The 22,521-nt window shown below is 44.9% G+C and overlaps 1 protein-coding gene across 2 annotated transcripts in view; it reads right to left on the minus strand.

Moving 5' to 3' along the window:
• The window catches only part of MYO5C (myosin VC), a 971,652-nt gene that overhangs the window by 702,250 nt on the left and 246,881 nt on the right, over positions 1-22,521 (minus strand). For both annotated transcript variants that reach the window (XM_086958305.1, XM_086958306.1), the window contains exons 5-6: positions 16,977-17,133; positions 12,259-12,402 (exon numbers count right to left, since the gene is read on the minus strand). In XM_086958305.1, coding sequence (XP_086814431.1) covers positions 12,259-12,402; positions 16,977-17,133 — 301 coding nt within the window. The remainder of the gene's footprint in view (positions 1-12,258; positions 12,403-16,976; positions 17,134-22,521) is intronic.

Below are 22,521 nucleotides of genomic sequence, written 5' to 3' on the forward strand. Positions count from 1 at the left end.
TATTGCTGTTTGATATACATGGTACATATTCTTAGCAGCAGGCATATTACCCCTCTGCGCTACCTTGGATGACTAAAACAGCCACTAGACAAAACATGCTCCCATCTCTCTCCAGCAGGTACATTGATCACCAACGTTATCTTGCCATTTGTATGGTTGACCGAAACCTGCTGAATATACAAAGAACTTTGCAGTGTTTTTAAAACTCCTGTACTTGTACAAATCGGTCCCCCCCCAAACTAAACTGGCCCCCTACCCTTCCAGTCGCCCTGGGAAACGCCTGCTCCTGCCCTTTCACTGCTCCTGTCCAGTCAGTACTCCTGATCATGCTCGATCAACACTCCTGCTTCGTCAATTCCCCTGTCCCCTCCCTTCTTCTGGCCCGTCACTTCTTCTGGCCCGTCACTGCTCGTGCCCTGTTGCCTCTCCTGCCCCGTTCACTGCTCCTGCCCCGTTCACTGCTCCTGCCCCGTTCACTGCTCCTGCCCCGTTCGCTGCCCCTGTCCGTTCACCGCTCCTGCCTGGTTACCACTCCTGCTCATGCCTAATCACCGCTCCTGCCCCATTACTTCTACTGCTTCATCACTTCTCCTGCCCCGTAACCTCTCCTGCCCATCACATCACCTGCCTGTCATGTCACCTGCCCGTCACTTCTTGTGCCCGGTCACCTCTCCTGCCCTGTTGCCTCTCCTGCCCCGTCGCCTCTCCTGCCCCGTCACTTCTCCTGCCCCGTCGCCTCTCCTGCCCCGTCACCTCTCCTGCCCCATCACCTCTCCTGTCCGTCACTTCTCCTGCCCTGTCACTTCTCCTGCCCTAGTAACTCTCCTTTCCTGTTGTCTCTTCTGTCCAGTCACTGCTCCTGCCCAGTTCACTCTGTGTACAACATTGACAAATTACACAAGGTGTCAAATTTCCCACAGTACTCTGTCTGGGGAAAGCTCCTCTGTAATCACCAACTCCGATCTCACTGGCACTTGATATGCTAAAGGCAGAGGACGGGCGCATTGCTATTCGAAAGGGATAATCTGCCTCAATCGGAATGACAATTGGCCTGCCCGCAGTCTGTGTAAGCTCAGGGAAGGGCTGCTGCAGCCTCTAGAGTTCAACAGAGAAGTGCGAGCAGCCCCTGGAAGCTGAATGAAAAAGTTATTGTTTGCCATCCCGGGACGATATTTTGAAAGAAAGAAGTAGGGGAACGGACTGAAATAATTTTTAGAAGTAGGGGCACGCTGTGCCCTTCCGCCCCGCCCACTTCTACCACTGCGGCTGACTCGTCTGGGAGGTGATGCCTACCACTAGGGGGCACCAGCGAATGCAGACCTGCGCTGCGCTGCCCCAGCTGAGTAAGGAAGCACAGTAATCGCAGATCTCCTGCTTGCTTTTTGAGTCATTCGAGGGGGATTGTGACACCGAAGCACATTGTCTGCGGGGTGCCGTACTGTTGTGGACACCATCCTGACGCGGATGTCCTTGCTGCCTACTTCATCGGGTCTGCAGTGAGTGGAGCCGTGCTCCCGGGTGCAGACACAGGGCGATCGGGCACCGGTGAAAGGTGACACATGGACAGCGGTGGCTGCTAACCACACATCTCCCACAACATAATTATGTGCCCCCGCCCGGCGGGACACGCTAGAAACACACCACTGCTGTCCTGCTGAACAGGGACCAATCATCGGCTATGCCGCAGACGTGCTGTGGGCCCAGGCTCCTAGCCGCAAGGCCAGGATGCTTCAGGGACTGGGGACTCTCTCGTTGACCGCCCTACCGCAAGGAAAGCAATTGAAGTTTGTGCACATGCACCAAAGCCGAGGTGGGAGTGAGAGCCCCCCTGGGATCACAGCTACTGTTCCAGCGGGCCCCTCCGGCACTGCAAATTGCAGGTTCTCAATCTGCCTCACCTTTCACCCACGGGGCCTCCATCCTGATGGACTGCGGCTGCTTGCTCCCCTCCTGCTAACACGACTCAGCTGTGACAATAGGCAGGACTGAGGGTAGGCAAGGTAAACTGCCCTTCGAGCCACGAATGTCTTTGCGAACCCCAGCTGGGGATATACAACCCAATATGTCAGATGGACATCAATTGGTAACACAGCTGGAAGACACAGACATGAAATCCCTCTTGCTGACCATGCACCAAAGCCTCACATCCATTGAGGCTAAAATGACTCCATGAGTATGGATTTTATCACGCAGCACCTAGAGAAACACGACGGTCCAATAAGTGAGGCTGAGCACAGAATATTGACCCTGGAGGATGAGTCCTCAATGGGAGGATAGCGTATGCAAAGTATGGAGCAGCTCCTGAATGTCATCTCTTCAAAAAATGAACATTTGGAGGTGCAGTCGTGTAGAAATACCATTTGAATTCTAGCAATCCCTCAACATACAGCAACCGGGCACATGTTGGTATATCTGTTTAGGCCACATCCCTCTCCATTAGTGGTGAGAAGAACTGGTCACTACCCACCAGGCCCCCTCTAGGTGCCTCTCCTAGGCCTATAATTGCTCACCTGCTCAATTAAAAAGATCAGGATGCAACTCTGCGACTGTCAAGGAAAAAGCATGACTTAGTCTATGAGGACAACTGTGTCTCCATCTATCTTGATTTTACGATGATAGTGCAAGAAGCACATTCAAAGTTTGTCTTTGTGGAACGTAAGCTCCAGCAAGCCAACATGCCTAACGCTATATTGTACCCGGCAAGACTCTGCATCTCCTATCAAGAAAAGGCACAGATCTTCTGTGCTCTTCAACAGGCTCAGGACTTTTTGAAAAAATAACCCACCACACACCACAAACTGGAGGGGCTGAACACAACCCAAGAGCGCCATCTCAGCTATAAGAGGTGGGGTAGGGTAGATTGCCATAGTCTCTGCGCCATTAAGTTCTTCATCCCTCACCATTCAACGATCCTTCATCACCAGAGGGATATCACCTGGTATAACTGTTCAGAATGTCACATCTTGCCTCCTTTACTCTTCGCCTCTTCTCCTACCAAAGCATTGCTAAAAACAAAACTGATGCCAACCTCCTGTCTGCTCCTAGGCACTCTCGTAGAAATGAGGTGAACTGCCTGGCTCTCTGACATATACACCCAGCGGGAATTCCCTAGACAATGTTATGGTTTGAGTTGATATTCTCTTGTTTCTCCTCTATCTACTCTGGCATTTATCTTATTTTGCTCCTCACAATATCCCCTTCTACTTTCCCCTCCCTCCCCACAGTCAACCTCTGTCTTCTTGTTTTTCACAGATATGTAAATGCATGATTGTCCAAAAACATCAGATTAACTTCTTTAAGAAACACACAAACACTACACGGACATCACCAAATAAGTGGACACATGGGCGCACTTAAGCCCAACGCCAGCCTACAATCTTCTGATGTGGAACGTGTGCAGTCTGATTGACCCTCGCAAATTTAGACTTATACTTGGCTACCTAGATAGACATAATATCCATATAGCAAAGTTGCAAGAAACACACCTTGATCCCACAACATCGCCCACCTTTGCTGGGAAATGGGCAGCCCATAGATTTTTTGTTTCATCCTCAGCATATGCCAGGGGAACTGCCATTTTGATTAAATCTAATGTACAATACCGCCCAACTGGATCCTCCCAAGACCCACAGGGATGCGGTTGTGTAATATGGGTACGAATAGCTGAGCACTCTGTCACCTGCTATTCCCAAAATGTAGATGATGCTACCTTCTTTGGAGTCTCACACTGGACATTGGATCCACACATTTAATATGGGGGAGGTAATTTTAATGTCACATTGAATCCAAGCACGGATCGCTCACATGGCACCCCAGGCCTGTGGACCTAAGTGGGAAAGCACTTGGCAGATATCATGACTGATTAGCAATTATTTGATGCCTAGAGGACCCTGCACCACACACATTGTATACTCTTGCGGGGACTGGGCACTTGGCTGTGAGAAGCAAAGAACCTCACATGGACATACTCCGATCATTCCCCGGTGTTGATAAAACTGTACCCTCCGGGAATCACTGCCCTGTACCAATCATGGAGGCTCAGGCCACTGCATTGTTAGGTGATAGCTTCCAGAAAGACATAGGGCAGGAAAAACATTACTTTTTCCCCAGAAACTTAGATACAGTCCCAACTTTAGCTTGTGTCTGGGAGGCTTTCAAAGCTTCCATAGGAGGAATGTGTATCGCAAAATGGGGGGGCGGATACTGCGGAACATTAGGGGATCACTACAGAAACTGAAAAATGCCATCAAGGAAACAGAGACTCACATCACAGATGCCCCAAATGCTCAGAGGCAGGTGCAACCTCGCAAGTTTACAGCAGAATATCTAGCCACGGCGGAATGAGAATCTCTCTTCCGCTCTAGGTAACTTCGAGCCTGCAGATTTGGGAAGGGGAGCGACCAGGGAAAGTGCTGGCTGAGGTTCCTAGATTCTCCAATGATATTTTCGGGGTGGTGGACACAGCAGGCACCTTACAAAAAGATTCTAAAGCTATATTTAGTACTTTCACAGAATACTATTAAAACCCCTATGACACACACAGAATGTGTCAAATTGACGTGGCATCCTACTTCGAAGACATTGCCCTAGGCTGGTCAGTGATGCCCAAAGAGAGACTTTATCAACAGACTCCACACGGCCATAATGCAATTATGCTCCGGTAAGGCCCCAGGCCCTGATGAGCTGTCGACCGACTTCTACAAGTGTTACGCTGGAACGTTAGTTCCCATCTGCAATAAAGTCTAAAAGGAAGCAAAACAAATGGGCACTCTTCCACTGACTATGTGTGAAGCGACGATTATCTCACTCTTCAATCTGGGAAAAGATGCTACATCATGCGAGGCCTACTGGCCCCTGTCCCTTAACTGCGATGCAAAAATACCAGCTAAAGTATTGGCCAATCGGCTGAGCTTGCTATGGAAGGAGTAGTTCTGCCTGACTAGGTGGGCTTCATACCTGAGAGCCACTTCTCATAATTTGTGCACTATATTTGTACTATTGCAGGATATTAATCATGAACTGGCAGAAGTGGCAGTCTTTTTGGATGCCACCAAAGCCTTTGATTCGCTAGAGTGGGATTATAAATTTGCTGTTTTGCGAACAATGGGTCTTCCTTTGCCCTTTGCCCTTCTTATCATAGATCGCAATACTCTACAGGCAGTCACACACCACAGTGCAGATCAATGGACAGCACTCCAACTCCTTCCCCATCTCATGGGGCACTAGGCAAGGACTCCCCTTTTTACCCCTGCTATTTGCATTTGCAATTGAGCCTCTCGTGGCTAAGGTCCGACAACACTATAGAGAATACGTGATAAGTTATACTTCCTGGCATATATTACTGTCATTAGACACCAACGATATTACTTTCTACATTCGGAATCCACAAACCAGCATGAACCCCATACTTAGAAAGTTCATTCGATTTAGCGAAATGTCAGGCGTAAACATTAACTGAAGCAAATCCCAGGTGTTCCCCTCACCCCCAACACCCCTAAATTGTCCCTGGATTATCCACTGATGCGATTAAAAAAAAAAATATTTAGGAGTAGTGATCTCCAGGGACAGGGAAAAGAGGCTATGGACGGACTACGGCATTGCCATCACCTCGATTAAGAACTCAATAACTTGCTGTATCTCGTTGCCATTATCACAGGCAGGGAGGATCTCATTAGCAAAAATAGTAATATTGCCTAAATTACTCTATTTATTACTCAACATACCATATCACCCTGGTCACCCTTGTTTCAATGCTCTTCAAACTCAGCTTGTCAAACTGGCATGGGGAGGCAGGCAACCCAGAGTGTGCTGGGCTACACTCGCACAGCCTTTCTCGCGAGGAGGCTTCATAGCACCGTACTTGGAGCAATACTTTTTATGCGCACAGGCTCAATATGTGATATGTTGGTTTCAACCACCACTCTTCAAGCCCCATCTGGCCATAAAACAAGGGTACATGGCCCCTGTTAGACTTGGCCCTTTTTGCAGGGTCATCCCTGAAATGTTTGCCTTCCTCCTGTATTTTGTCTGACTTGTTTTTGTTAGTTTTATGACTCTGGGCACTTTACCACTGTGGAGCAGTGCTAAAGTGCATATGCTCTCCCAGTTGTAAAATTGATGTATGGATTAGTGATTCCATGATTGGATGATTTGGTTTACTTGTCAGACCCTAGTACAGTGCACTGCGTGTGCCCAGGGCTTGTAAACCAAAGCTGCTGGTGGGCTTGCAGCACTGGTTGGCCACCCACAGAAGCAGCCTGTAAAAGTGTGTCTAAGTTCTGCCATTGCAGAGCCTGTGTGAAGTCTGGTACTGCCATACTGACTGGGCAAGTGCACCCACTTGCCAGTCCCTAAACCTTCCCTTTTCTTCATATCAGACACCCCTATGGTTCATCCCAAGGGCAGGGTGCATTGCAAGTATAAGGTAGGACAAGCCCTGATGTGTGTGGCATTTCTTAATAGTGAATTACAGCCATTTTCTTTTTTCACTATTGCAGGGCTACCTATTCCCCATAGGCCAGAATAGGCAGTTAGATTATTACATTTTATAACCCTAACTGACTCAGGGAACTAGGTAGAATTTCGAGTTTAGTATGCCTGAACTCAGAATGATAAAATACATCTTTTAGTAAAGTTGGTTTTAACATTCTGTGTTTGAATAGAGAGATCTACATGTAGATGGGTGGGAGGAGTTGCACCTGGGACCTGAATAGGGCTGTGCCTGCCTTCCACAATGCTGGCTCCACCCCCTGTGGTGCGTCTGATGTCCCTGCCCTGCACTGTGAAAGGAAAGAAGGAGTCATGTAAACATAGTGATCCAGGACTGAGTAGAACTGGTTTGGACTAGGCAAAGGCCTCTCTGTCTTCAGGAAACAAAGAGAAACTGTGTATAAAAAGGGGGAACAAGACCCCAGAACTTTAGATCACTTTTGGACAACAAGAAGAAACCTTTGCTGAGGAGTGGAACCAGAGAGACTGAGGAGAGACTATCCCTAAGCTGAAGTGCTGCTTGGGGATTGGCCTGCAGTGTTTGCCTGACTGCCAAAGAAAGGAGAAAGGAACTTTGTGTGCTTTATTCAACTTGTAAAGGATCTTCAAGGGCTTGAGAGAAGAGCGTGCCTCCTGCTAAAGTCTCAGGGACAACAGACTTAAACCACCAGCTCTCCAAGAGTTCTTTGGAAGTGCCTGCAGCTGTTTTGGGCCTTCTGAGGGACTGCGTGTCGCAAGGGGCTGGAAGCGCAACTCACGAAGAAGAAGTGTGTCGCCGTCGCCGCATCACTGAACAAGGATGTCACTGCTGTAGCTGTTGCATTGCACCTCATCACAGGAAACTCTCGCAACATCGAAGAAGCGTGTCGCCATCGCACCCACTGCCGTCGCATCACTGAGCAAGGGTTTCGCCGCTGTAGCTGTCGCATTGCACAGCAGAAGCGCCTCGAATCCATGGAGAAGCGTGCTGCCGTAACAGCCGCTGTCGTCGCATCACTGAACAAGGGTGTCGTCCTGCATTGTTGCATCAAGTGTGAGCATCTTGCATCGTCGGAGAAGAGTGTCGCAGCCAAAGCCACTGTTGTCGCATCGCTGTACAAGGGTGTCGCAGCTGCAGTTGTGGCATCGAGTCAAGACATCTCGCAACAGCGGAGGAGCGTGTTGCATCAGGAAGAATACGCCATCTTTGTTTATTTGCACTGGATCTTCAACGCATCACGGTCTTTGCGTGTAAGGAACTATTGCATCACCATCTCTGCAACATTTTCATTGTAGAAGCGTTACGCATCTTAAAGTACATTGACTCAAAGTGTTGCATTTTAAGCTCTAAAGAGAACTAAGCTAATTCTACCATTTTAAGTACAGTTTTGTGGATTTTTGTCATTTGTGTCCTTGTGTTCAATTCAAAAAAATAGCTTTATTCGGTATTTTGACAAAAAACCATAAAAGCATAACATACAAATACGAGACAAAAAACAGACTAGACATCTTTTCTCATATACAAAATTTCTTACAATATAAAATATCATCAGGATAAAAAGGATAAAATAGAACAAGTTCATTGAAATGTGAATGTATAACAATTCTAAAATTCATTTACAAGACTCTTGGAATTCATACAGTCTACTGCTGTATACGTATTATTCGGTGTTTATAAGGAACATTATAATACGAATTTTCAGTTTTATGTTTATCCAAGAAGTCCTATGCGTTTCCCATAGAGCCCCTGCATTTTACAATAAATGCCAGGAATTTTATCGCTGTCACTATGGTAACTTCATCCTGCAGCATGTATAATCTAAACAGTGCAGCTTTACAGGTTCTTACACCCCATAACTTTAACAATGGTAACAGATATCTTTTTCTCCCCCACTCATAGTATTTACAAAAGAATATACAGTGTAGGTTTGACTGTCTAGATAAGTCATCACACGGGCAATTTTCCATGTTTACAGACCAGATGTTTGTAATAGGGAAAGATACAAGCCTATAGAACGACTCCGTCCTCATTCGGGTCAGGAGCATTCTATGGTAGCACGAATAAATTGGTGCTAAATAGGCATGGATACCCGGGCCATGTAAGATATTACGATGAGCTACTATGGTGGACTTGTGCCCGTCTAAATACCATCTTCGTTCCGCCAGTAAATCTAAACATGCCGTTTTTAAAGATTTTTTTGATATTAGTGAGCATGTTGTGGGGTTTGAATAAAGATCTGGTTTACCAATAGAGAGACAGAACTTTTTCACATAAGCTAGCCATGGTTGTTTGGTGGACTCAGAGTAGTTTAGACAATCATTGATTACTTCCCTGTTGAACCCTGTATCCTCGCATGTCCAAATCTTAAACCACAGCATTACAGGTGCTATTTTTATCAAATCTGTGATATGTACTCTGTCCAGTTCGTTGTGGCACACAGTAGTAGACGTAGAGCGAGGGACTGAGAGTAGGTATCTAAAGAAAGCATTTTCCACTGTTTGGATCTGTGTGCTATCTGCTATGCCCCATATTCCCGCCCCATATACGGCGGTAGACACGCATTTAGCAGCATATATCTTCAATAATATGTTCACAGGTTTCTTGCCCAGTCTCTTAGCAAAGTGTTTAAGAGCGCCTATTGTACGGGCAAAAGCTAAATTCCTCGAGGTTATTGCTGGTGACCATGTTCCCTTATTATTAAATGTAATTCCTAAATAGGAAAAGGTTTTGGTCATCGCTATCTTACTGGTGTTTACAAAGGTTTTGCAGTCTGGTGTGTTTTTCCGCAGGGAGCATGACATTGTAAATGTTTTCCCCTCATTTATTTTTAAGCCTCTTGAGGACATAAAAGATGAGAAACCTGTTATGGCTTTCTGAAGACCTAGCTGTGTACGAGCCATAATCACAGCATCGTCAGCATACAATAATAAAGATACTGGGGTGCCATTTATTTTAGGGTAGTCAACTCTAAGATCATTTAAAACGTCTGCTATCTCGTTGATGTATAGATTAAAAAGAAATGGCGCAAGGATGCAGCCCTGTCGGACGCCCTTCGCTATAGGGAATTTTTTTGTTCGCTCGCCATTTTTACCATATCTAACCGCTGCACCCGCATCTCTGTATAATTCCTGTATAAAATATAGGATATTTTTATCTATACCCAGCTTTGTCAGAGTTTTCCACAGCACCGCATGATCGAGGCAGTCAAAAGCCGAGGATAAATCGACAAAAGTAAGGAAGAGGTTCCCTTGTTTCTTGCTAATGTACTTATTTATTATTAAATTCAAATTTAAACCCTGCTCTACAGTGCCAACTCCAGTTTTGAAGCCGTACTGTAATTTAGAAAGGATCCCTTTGTCTTTGGACCAAGATTGTAGTTTAGTTGTGTTAAATCTATATAAAAGAATATTTATTTTTAATATACAAATTGTGTGGTGTCCATCTGTAGTATTGACACTTGATTACCGTATGTGTTCACAAATGCTTTACACACTGCCTCTGAGATAAGCCTGTCTGCTCGTGCCAAGCTACCAAGGGGGTGAGCAGGGGTTATTTTAGGAGTGTACCGCCTTACCCTGACTAGACGCAAGGGTTCCTATTTGTCACAGGTACCTACCTATGCCGCCTAGAGACCCCCAAATCTAACATTGGTGGTCAGCGGTGAGGATTCTTGACTTGCATTTGAGACTCATATGCAGTGATTGGAGAACACTACTAGTGAGTGCAGTCCAAACGCAACCACATACTTTTGGTAGATTGTTTTCCTGGGATTTTCTATTTTTGCCAAGAACTGCCAAGCTAAGCCACCATGAGTAAAACAGCATCCATCACATCTATTGATTGGGATTTTGAGGAGAAACTGGAATTATATAATGTGAGACAGCTAAAGCACTTCTGCAGGAGATTTAAAGTTACAATGACCGGTCTCTCCAAGAAGGATGAGCTCCAAAAGGTGCTGAGGGCCTGGGTCAAAGCAAGGAATACCCCTGAGAATGAGGAGGGGGCAGAGGAGCAGCTGGAAGGATCATAGGGCCAGGGGGGAGGAGAGCAATTTCCCAAGTAGGTAGCAGTGTTTCTGCCAAAGGTCTGTCCCCAGAGGAGTTGGAGGACAGGCAGACAAATAGGATGCACAAAATGGAGCTGGCCAAGCTCAAGTTGGTTGGGAAGTTGGGAGAATAGGAAATTGGCCCTAGAGGAGCATGAGTTGAGAATGAGAAAGATTGATGAAGAGCTGAGAAAGCTTGATGAGGCCAACAGGGCCTTAGCCCAAGAAGAAGAAATTTGGGTAGCTCAGGAAGTGAGCTTTGCTGAGTTGGAGGTGGAATCCAGCTCAGATGGTGGCAGCAAAATTGCGATATCCAGTGCTGAGGGAGTAGTACACACACCCAGAGATGTGGCGCCTGACTTGAAGGAGGGGGTTAACATACACCAGGAGGTTCAAGGACATGAGGGAGCTCCAGTGGTGTGCAGTGTCCCTGAGGACAATAGGGAAAGTGACGCAAGGGTTTATGGTCCTAGTGGTGGGAGAGACACTCTACTGACTCTAGATGAGAGGTGCAGGGAGAGGGGTTCCCCCAAGGTTGAAGTCCTGGTATGTGAGTGTGAAGACACTGGAGTGGCATGGTGAGCAAAAGAATGATGGATTTAACCCAGATCTCTTGACTGGGGGTGAATGTTTTGATTTGTTCTGCATTCCGTCCATCAATTGTGTGTCTTTTTCATTTACGTACAAGCCAATATAACAACAAACGAATTGTGTGTGTACTACTGTGTTTTATCATGAAAATAAATTAAAACTTTTTTTTCAAAGCATCGACCCTGCCCTAGAACAGTGTATCAATTATTTAACATCCTCGTGACATCACCAAAGATGGTATTGAAATATATTGAGTGCATTAACCAATACTGCTAGCAACAGAATGTGAAAATTATGTGTATTTTGCTAAAATCAAACAAAAGAATTTCAAAAGAAACAACAATTGTGGACGTTGGTTGGTGCTCAATTATTCCTTTTACATAGCTGTTGTTTCTACCCAATTGAGGTCCATTTCTTTTAATTACACATCTGCACTCTATTATTTTATATTGAAAATCTCAATAAAGAATTGGTGCAAAAAAGCACAGCATTACCTATGGAGATTCCTTTTACAGACTGTTTTGAACAAAGATTTCATTGGCTGAAACCTGTTTGGGATTACTTATGGTCCCTTTCAGAGGGAATATTACCTGGCTGTTCAGGCTGGACATTTGTGCAAAAATTGGTGGACAAGAATGCAGCCCAGAGTAATTGCCATTGGCTGAGATTAGGTCAAGCAGTCCACCCTTCGCTTCTGTTTTTTCCAGTGTGATAACCTACATGCCGCATTTATTCCCAGACCTGTGCTCCACAGCTCACTGTGAGGAAGAACTGAATTTGCACCTTTCCTGATGAGGCCCAACAAGGCTAAAATTAATCTGGGGTTGTTTATGTTCTTATTCAGAGCAAACGTGTCCTGGTAGCTTGCACTGGACTTTTCCTGCGGGTAGAGGACTAAGGCGATTTGCATATGGTTAAAACGTGTGACTATGACAAACCATGCACCTCACTCCATTGACAGTTGGTCAGAGCGGTCTTCTAAGTCTGAGTCTTACATAGTTTTTGACCGTGGTATATCCACAGCCTTTATCCAATCTTGCTACAATATGCGAGCAGAAATAGGAACAATTTATTTTAATTTCTCAACTGTTCAATAGGCCCGTACTACATCTTTCATGCTTATTACAATGTTAGACGATACAGTTTAACTTACTTGAAAAACAACTCTGGATTTCTCGAGAAGGTAAGTTCGCATGTTCGCACCAATAATTTGGTACCGCTTGTCAAAACTGATCTCCATATATTTTCCAAATCGACTGCTGTTGTCATTCCTTGTGGTTTTGGCATTTCCAATAGCCTATAAAATAATGTAGGTGATATGTTGCTGTTAGTTTTACTTTAATGTGTCTAACTGAAGCCTTTGAACTCATGTTTGCATTTTTATTTTTGTCAGAGAATGTATTATAAAATATTTACTGGACCTTAAGATTTCAAAATAAACGCACAATTATCTTCCAGAATAATATTTTAACAAATAACAAATTAGTTGTATGTCATACAGAAAGCGCCTTTGGTTGTGCCTCAAGTCAATTTCTTCCCTTCCAAATGGCAGACCTTGTGCAATTTTTGAGTTGTAAACCTGGATTGGAAAATATGTTCTCTTTGCTGGGTCAGTGACTTTTATGTCAAACAAGATTTAGAGTATTTTAGGACCCTACACTTTAAAGAAACATCTTAGAAAACTGGAAGAGCTTTAGATGTGATGACATTGATTTGTGGTAAAAGGAACAGGTTATTGCCAACCAGATGGTTTGGGACTGACTGGATTATATGCTTCTTAAATATTTAAACAGAATATAACAATATAATTTGTCTTTGAACAGGAGTGATCCTTTCTTATGGGTATTTCTTGATCTTCGAAGTTCACTGATCCTGTTTAATATGTATTTGTCACAAGTCCGATGACGAACTTCAGACTCTATTACCCTTCGATACTAGCAAGCCTCTCATACCTCTCATGTTATCCTCTATACAGGAAACTCAGGAGCCCTTTAAGAAACAAACTCAGAAGGAACGCCAGGGGTAGTGGCTGATGACGTCACCAGCAGGCAACCTATTGGAGGAGCACCCGGCAAACATAGGAGGACCGTCCTACCTTCATGGCGGCAAAGCGGAGCTCACAGGTGTAAGGGCAGGGCTCGAGTCGGGGTACCACGCGGGTGGACGGCGTCCCACCACTTATTTTAAGGGCTTTTACCGGGTGGACGCCGTCCCCCCTGCGCAAAAGCTGGGCTTTAAATTATAGCGGTATTCGCCCTCACGGCCGGCCGCCTCGTCGATCTCCCAAGACAGTCTGTCTCTAATCAGGATGCAAGCTGAAGCCTGCCTGCACTGGCCTTGGTATTCAGCAGCCCGGCGTTGCACGTGTAGGCAGCTGACTCCTAATTAAAATTTTGTGCCCCTGCATAGCACCCGCCAAGTAGTGGAAGTCGGCTCAGATAATGTTTACAAACAACAAAGGCACGCGCGGACTCGACAGTCAATAAGCATTTAAAATTCTGTACAGTGCACTGGGATTGGCCCAGCTGCCTACGATGCCCCGATCTAACGTCATGTTGCGTATTACGGCTGTATTTACATATTGCGAGCCCTTTCCCTTTCTCTTTCCTTATGTTGCGGCATGGTATTGGCTGTCTTGAGACCCGGAAGTACTGATGTTACCGGCAAATGATGGCTAATGGGCAACAGATATCATCAGCATGAGTTCACTGATAATCTTTGTAAGTAGCTGACAAGCAATCACCTAGGAGACAGCTCTTTTAAGTTTCGTGGTACAGGAATAGGTACGCCTTCATTTAAGGGTTTAAGCGCTTTCATTTGTTAAAAGTGTTCTGTTTTTTGTTCCACTTAAATGTATGTTTGGGAAGATATTTTCACGAGGAAGTGTTTTTCTTGCTTTGCGCACAGGACACGTTTTAGGTCAGATTCTTAAAGCCTGCGTGCAAGATAAGCGTGCAGAAATAAGCCCCAAACAGCTACCAGAAGCAGGCACGCAAAAGGGGCATTTGCCTTTTTAAGTGATGAGATTACAACGCCCAACCGGGTGGTGGACGCCCTCAGGTCTTCCGGCAGAGCCATCCTGCAGAGCCACAGCATATCCTTTCACAGTCTGCGGGAGGGGTTACTTCTTGGCATCCGAGTGCTCGTATCCTTCTACTATATGTAGCTAACGTTAGAACTTTTGCCCCGGAGAAGCAAACCCAAGCAGGTGTGTGTACTATTAGGGGCACAACTAGCCCCGCACTTCAGGGGTTGGGATTGCGGGTTTTGAACTAAACAGTGTTGGTGGCGCTATCATTTCGCACACTGGTAGCCACTTCTAGGGTTTTTACCTTTCGTGACGTCACTTCCGGTCATGACGTCACTTCACGTATTTGAGCGTCCCCCTCCTAGGTTTTTACCTTCCGTGACGTCACTTCCTGTCGTGACATCACTTCCTGTCTCTGAGCGTCCCCCCACTTCTTTATTTAGGACTTGTGCCCTGTGTAAGGGAGACCGTGGCGTGGGTACCAAGGACCGACTAAGGCAGAACAACGGCTGGTGCAAGCGGAACAGGACCAGAGGAGAAGGCCGAAGCGAGGACCACTCTGACGGAGAGAACAGCGTCCGGAGTAAGTGGAGCAGGAACGGAGGAGAAGACTGAGGCGAGAACCGCTCTGACTGACGGAGCCCTAAAGCCGGGAGGGCAGCAGGAACACGCTTCACCCAGCCACCCCCCTGGAGGAGGGTGGCTTAGCAAGGTACGGACAATACTAAATGGACTTGCAGAGCACAGGAGGGAAAAAGACTCTATCTAAGGGGAGGAGAGAGGTCACGTCAGAGCTCACACGGTGCCAGTAGAGGTGACTTCTCCCTTCACTCCCATTCCCCACCGAGAACGCCAGTATCCTCCCGCGACTCACCCCAAATATATATATTTTTTTCTTTCTTCTTATTTTCATACCTCTACCATCGCTCCCGGGGAGCTGAAGTACCGGAAGAGTACCTGCCAGCCAGGGAAAGACCTGAAAGAAACAGGACTCTAAACCCAAAAGAACAGCCCTGATACTGACTTTCATATATTTTTTTTTTATGGTCTTTTGTAAAATAAACAAAGATAGTGACCTTCAGCGCTCTTACTCAACGTCTCTCATTTCTCCATTTTACCGCCCCCTTCTTAAAACGATCCCTGGGTTGTAACTGTATTACAACCAGCTCCTGCTGGTATTAAAAAGGTACACTCCATCTGCACATTGTTCAGCTGGTGAGACACAGGTACCTAAAAATCCTCCAGCTGTGGTTGTCAACAAACATTCTTAGATGAAATGAAACAAGATTTAAAAGCTCATTTTAATGAGCTAATGTGTATTATGCCATAATTTGCAGGAATAGTCTCCGGGGCACCATGACCTCACTGATAGATTGGCAATAGTCCCTAGTAACAAAGTCTAAAAAGTGGGAATAATTTGGAATGACAGCTTCCCTCTAATTTCCTAAATCTTTCTTGAAGTTAAGAGATGCAATTTTCAGAAAAATATTTTTTCAACTCATTATACTTTTATATACTTTTATATAGGAATGTGGTGATTGGAGCTTACAAAAGGCTAGTAATGGATTACTGTACATTTCCTTAACTAGGGGTGTCATTAAAGCTATTTCATACACAGAAGTAATGTAGAACATGGCAGTCCAAATATTTACAATCTCTACACTAAATGCCTGAGATTGGTTCCCACTGTCAGCTTATGTGCATTTTAAGGTTGTATATCTTGTGTATAAATATGCATTCAGAAGAGTGGCTTTACAGATCAAGGTCAAATTAAATCGGATTCCAAAAAGAGACACTTATTTACCGTATTTCTTGGGTTATGAGTGCTAAGTTTTATGGTGAAGCTTATGAAGGTAAATAACCTTTTAATGTGTCCTTCTCCAGCGATTTTACATTCAAGATAATCTATTTTTTTTAAAAATTATATATTTCTGATTTTGGTTCTACCCGTTGTAAACAGACCTTCTCTCGTAAAAGCAGGTTCTTGCACATGACATCCGCTCTAATAACTTGGTGAACTTATGAAGGTGTAACTTATTTTCTGTCACATTCAAGGCTAGGTCTTTTTTATTGTGAACAGAAAAGGGGGGCGAGTTGGGAAATATCGGTTTCCAACGTAGACAGAAATGTCCGATTCTGCTAAAAAATGATCTTTTAAAGAAAAGTCAAATTCTTTTGTACCCATGTCCAAACCTTAATTGCTAATCTTACGGTTATAGATAAATTTAGAAGAACAATTATTTTTCTGCCTAGGAGAAAGCACAATCAACTTGACATGTTATCAGAGGCCTTTCGGTATGAAAGGGGTATGTATCATATCAGCAGCAACATAAACATATGGCTGAGACAGAGGTCGTCACAGTTATCAGTAAATAACTTTGTCTGCAACTACACTTGAGAAAAGAGTCAATGTTAGAGTCAATAATGGAAACAGGAAAATCAAAATAATCATTACTGCTTTTGCTAACATACCTGGAATGGCTCTACTTGGTTTGTGGTTTAAGGAGATTTCTCTGCCTTTTGTATCTTCTCCTCAGTATGTTCCATGCATTTTTGTGCTTTTCCAAAAGTACCTCTCTTCCAACCACTATGATGCCTTGCAACCGGCATGATGGCTTGCATGCTGAAATACTGAGCCTGTGGTGGTTAAAATGTCTGAATTCTCTACAACCTTACATTTTTCCCTAAACCATGTCCACACCGCGGCAATACCACCTTCATCTTCTTGATTAAATCCACTCTATTTGCACTGTTGGTTCCCTTGAGGGCAGAAATCATGCCCCGGCATTTAATTCCTTTGCTATTTTCTTTGTGTACCACAGTTATAAAACAAAATAACTCACCTCTGTTATTGGATTTGTTGCAAGTACTTTGTCTTCCACATTTGCTTTACTGCTGGATTTACTGACTGTCGCAAAATACCTCATAGCATATCTGGCAGATACTGTCTTTCCTGCACCCGATTCTCCACTAACAATGATAGATTGGTTTTTATTGTTTCTAAAACAGAAAACAACATACAAAGGCAATTTAGATATTTTATTTTAAATGATATAAATCTCTTCTCAGAATATAATGATATTTAATTCTCTTTTACAGAGCATTATCCTAAATGGATTTAAAATGGATCTTCCTTTGTAAATACATCCAAAACCTGACTTCTATATCTAGGCTCCAGACACCATCATTGGGTCTGGCTACAGACAATTTTAGCTGTCTCGAAGACCACAGTTCATCAATCCTTCAAAACTGTACAATAGCAAGTGGTATGGAGTGAGGGGGGGGGGGGGGCTTTAGGTTGGGCCAATTCATCAATTAGCTTATAGTGTTTTTGAAAATTGCCATTGCTCAGATGGACTGTCCATCAAGGCAATGGCATTACTCGAATGGTTACATTGCCACATATGTTCCCATTAATATCTAATGATGGACATCAAGTAGCCTTTTGTTAAGCTGTGGGTGTGACATGATGAGTTATTTGTAATTGAGTGTAAGTGTTCCAAGTCGAATTTACTTTGTTGGCACAACAGTTTCATTATTGTTTAATGTTGTTTGGTACGGAAGGATATACTTCTTGGATGCCTTAGCCTGTCAAAGATACGTGACACAAACTATTCACACTTATGTGTTCATTTCCTTTACTCCGCAGTTATAATAACATGCTGTATGATGTCCATGGTTTATTTACTAAGTAAAGACATGCATGTGCATAGACTTTCGTAAAGATACAACAAAAATACTGGCCAATTGTCAAATGTATCTAGCTAATGTTTTGCAGTGTATGCCTTTTAAGATTACCACTTACACTGCAAATAGTCATCTTCTGACTGGTTTATATAACACTATTCATCGAGGGTACTGTTTTTTATTATTGAGGAAAAACACAAACTAGAAATCTTATAAATTATTTATCAATATTATTTTCCTTCTCCTGCTTGACTAGATTTTTCGTGTTTCCTGTTGTGAATTGTAAGCAACATCCATTAACAGTTTATCGCATCAAATATAACAAAGCCATCCATTTATAAGCCAGAAAAGTGTGCTTTATTTATTACAGTACCCGTTTATGCTTCTAGTTGACAATATCATGATTTTTTATACAAAACATCTAGAACATGATTTCATGCAAATTTTCAATTATTTACAGGTTCGATTCTACTATTCCTAATCAAGCACACCTAACCAACCATTGCTGCCTACCAAACATAATCTACCATACTTATGACACTTAACCTACCATATCCAACCTATCATACCTAAAATATCATGCATACCTCCAGTAGCTACTGTGACAAATCTATTTTGGGGAGGTGGGATCAGACAGCAATCAGAAACTACTGGGCTCTAATTCTACTAATTGTGCTTTTTTCTGGTGTACTAGGGTGTAAGTTACGCAGTCCCTCAAGATGACACCAAATGCCCTTTTCAGCACTTGGTAGTAAAGGAGGGCAGTCTTAGGCTTATTCAAAGAGGTGAGGGGTCTAAATACTCAGAACTCACCAACGGACAGAATAAATATCAATTAATCATTGCCCAGTTTGTATTTTTCAAGTAATTTGATGTACACATAACTACATACTATGCACTAAATGACTAATATTTGTATGACTGAAGATTGTATTGCAAATTGGAACCATTGCTTAAGTGCCCTTAAAGAATAACCAGAATGAAAAATATGTACCCTAAAGTACTGTCACATAATTCGCTCCAGTTCGTGCTTTTCGGATCGCCGGACAGACAGAGAGAGAGAGCGAGAGAGAGAGAGAGAGAGCAGTGTGGTGGCAAGTTGCAGGGAGAGACGCGGAGTTGTGGAGCTGAGACGCCGTGCAAACCGCAGTGAAGAAAACAAGTTACTTACCTGTAACTTTGGTTCCCCAGTATTGGTAACTTTCATAGATTCCCATGCTTTGTATCATTCCCCGTCGTCGGAATGGGAGCCTCGGTAGTTTAAAAATCATAGAAACAAAAGAGAAACACAGGCCTAGGCCTCATCTCATTTTGTATCCTATCACTCTCTTTGTGTAAAAGAGACCAAACTTTTGCCAGGACCAATCAGAGCAGCCTCACCCCATAGAACCTTCCTGAGAGAGCTCAGAGCCTCAGATTTTCGTAGCCGTTGTGCAAACCGCCACTAACTCTGTAAAAAGACCGAGCTTTCCCAGGGGAGGAGGGTGGGCGCATGGGAATCTATGAAAGTTACCAATACCGGGGAACCAAAGTTGCAGGTAAGTAACTTGTTTTCTTGCCCCAGTATTGGAACTTTCATAGATTCCCATGCTTTGTATCAGAGTAGCTAGCAGTAAATCACCAAGACACACTTTGTAAAAACATGGCATCACATAACCATATAGCAATACTTATAGTAAAGTAATAAAAAACAAACAACATGTGCTCACCAGGATGGAGGGATTGTAGGGAAAGCTCACCTCTCAATGAAAAAGATTCCGCAGAACTGCTTGACCAACAGACTCGTCGTCTCGTCCTGCAGACTCTAGGCAGTAATGTCTCGTGAAGGTATGAGTACTGCTCCACGTTGCTGCCCTGCATATATCCTTAATGGCGACTCCAGAGAAAAGAGCCACAGACGATTCCACAGACCTTGTAGAATGGGCACGAACTGTACTGTTCAATGGCTTGCCCGCCTCCTGATGGTAAAATTGAATCGCACTGGAGATCCAGTGGGAAATGCCACTCTTTGCCAAAGGAAATCCCTTCCTTGGTACGCTGTAGGACACGAACAACTGGGAAGATTTCCGAAAGGGTCGTGTTCGTTCTAAGTAAAATTTCAAGCATCTCTGAACGTCCAAAGAATGTAGAGTGCGTTCCGCAGGTGTAGACGGGCGTGGAAAGAAAGACTTTAAAATCAAAGGTTCATTCCAGTGGAACTCAGACGGCACCTTCAGAATGAACTTCGGATTGGTGCGAAGAATAAGAACATCCTTTTTGAATTGAAGGAATGGATGCACTATGGAGAGGGCTTGAAGCTCACTAACTCTCCTCGCTGAAGTAAGAGCTAAGAGGAGGGCAAGTTTCCAAGAGAGGAACTTCAAGTCCGCCTTGTGCACAGGCTCAAACGGAGGTTTCATGAGATGAGCCAGGACAAGATTGAGCTGCCAAACCGGTGGAGGAGGTCGAACTGGAGGGTATATCCGGAACAAACCCTTCAAGAACTGCTTAACAATCCGAGAGGACCATAAGGAAGGCCTGAAGAAGTACGCCGAAACCTTGAAATGGCTGCAAGATGGACCTTCACAGACAAATGTGCCAACCCAGACTTAGCCAATGATAGTATATATGGCAAGAGTTGGTGAGGCAGAGATTTGTTAGGATGGAAACCTTGTCTTTGACACCATAGGCAGAACCTTCTTCATTTTGCCTTGTAAGTTTTATTTGTGCTTGGTGCTCGAGCCTGTGACAAAACGTCTCGACATTCCTGGGAGAGATTCAGATGACAGAACTCTCTGTGTTCAGGAGCCACGCTGTCAAGTGGAGCGAGTTCGGATCCGGATGGTAAACCTGTCCCTGATTCCTGGACAACAGGGACGGAATTGATTGTAAGTGAATTGGAGGTGCCTGGGAGAGCCGCAGGAGCTCCGTGTACCAAAATTGCCGGGGCCACGCTGGTGCAATGAGAATCATCTTGCACGGTTCCGCTTTTATTTTCTTGAGTACTCGAGGAATGAGGGGAATCGGAGGAAAAACATAAAAGTATGCACTGTACCAGGCCATCGAAAGGGCATTCCCTAGGGACTCCTGATGGTGAACCTTGCTTGCGTAAAACCGGCATTTGGTGTTCACCGGAGAGGCAAACAGGTCGATGGTAGGTGTCCCCCAAACCGAAAACACACTCTCCAGAATGGACTGATTCAATTCCATTTCGTGCGTCACCTCCGTCTGTCGACTCAGGGCGTCCGCCTTGACATTGAGCGAGCCTGCCATGTGTTCGGCTCTCAGACTGATTTTGTGAAGGATCGCATAATCCCAGATCCTCTGAGCTTCTGTGGACAGAGTTTGCGACCTTGTTCCCCCTTGCTTGTTGACGTAGTGCATGGCCGTCGTATTGTCCGTCCGGACCAGCACTGAATGATTGCGAACTCTTGGAAGGAAAGCCTGCAAAGCCAACCGAATGGCCGTCAGCTCCAAAAAATTGATATGGCATTGGCGCTGATCCGGGCTCCAGTGTCCGCTGACTTGAAGTTCGCGGAGCACCGCTCCCCAGCCTTCCAAAGAGGCATCCGTGGTTATGATGAGGGGGGATGGTGAAATTCTGAACGTCAGACCTTGTGCGATATTTTCTTGTACCAGCCACCATTCGCATGCCTTTCTCATTGTTGAAGTCACCAACACCTTGTCGGTGAATGACCCGTCTGCTTGGCGCCATTGCTTGTCTAGTTCTTCCTGCAGAGGGCGCATTCGCAGCCTGCAATGCGGTATTAATGGTATGCAGGATGACATCGACCCTAGAAGGGACTTGTATTGACGGACTGACAGGCATTTTTTGTGGAACAGTTGGCGAGCTGATACGGTCAACTTTCGTTGGCGGTCCTCCGAAGGACGAGCCGTGCACAATGTGGTGTCCAAAATGGCCCCCTGAAATTGTGTAGTCTTGGAGGGTTGTAGAACTGACTTGCGTTTGTTTAATTGAAGGCCTAGGTGTCTGAACAACCGAATGCAAGTCGAAACAGCCTGAGAGGTTTCCTCGAAAGATGGAGCCTTGACTAGCCAGTCGTCCAAGTAAGGGAATACCTCCAGGGAATGTGTTCTTAGAAAAGCTGCCACTGGTGCCAACATCTTGGTGAACACCCGAGGTGCAGACCGAAGGCCAAACGGAAGCACCTTGAATTGGAAATGGCTCTTGCCCACTCTGAACCGTAGATATTGTCTGTGAGCTGGGTGTATCGGTATGTGGAAATATGCATCTTCTAAATCCAGGGAAGCCAAGTAGTCGCCTGAGTTCAAAAGAGGAAGAATTTCCTGGAGAGTGACCATCCTGAAAGAGAGTTTGATGAGATAAGTGTTGAGCTCTCGTAGGTCTAGAATGGGGCGCCAAGTCTCTGTCGTCTTCCGCACCAGGAAGAACCTGGAATAAAAACCTCTGCCCCTCTGAGAGAGAGGTACCGGTTCTATTGCCCCCTTGAAGAACAATTGATGGGCTTCTAGATGGAGCAGTCCCAGATGTTTTGTGCGGATGGCGCCCGGAGCTCTTGTTGGAGGAAGATCTTGGAATTCCAACGTATGGCCACTCTGTACAATATTCAGGACCCACTGGTCCGATGTAATACACCTCCAGCTGTTCAGACAAAAAGATATCTTGCCCCCCACCGATGTGACTGGGAGGGTAGGAACAGCAGGTAGAGCCAGGAGGCCGCTATTGCCGCTTGGCGATGT

Source organism: Lissotriton vulgaris, chromosome 2_1, assembly GCF_964263255.1.
Source record: "Lissotriton vulgaris chromosome 2_1, aLisVul1.2, whole genome shotgun sequence".
Lineage (NCBI taxonomy): Eukaryota > Metazoa > Chordata > Amphibia > Caudata > Salamandridae > Lissotriton > Lissotriton vulgaris.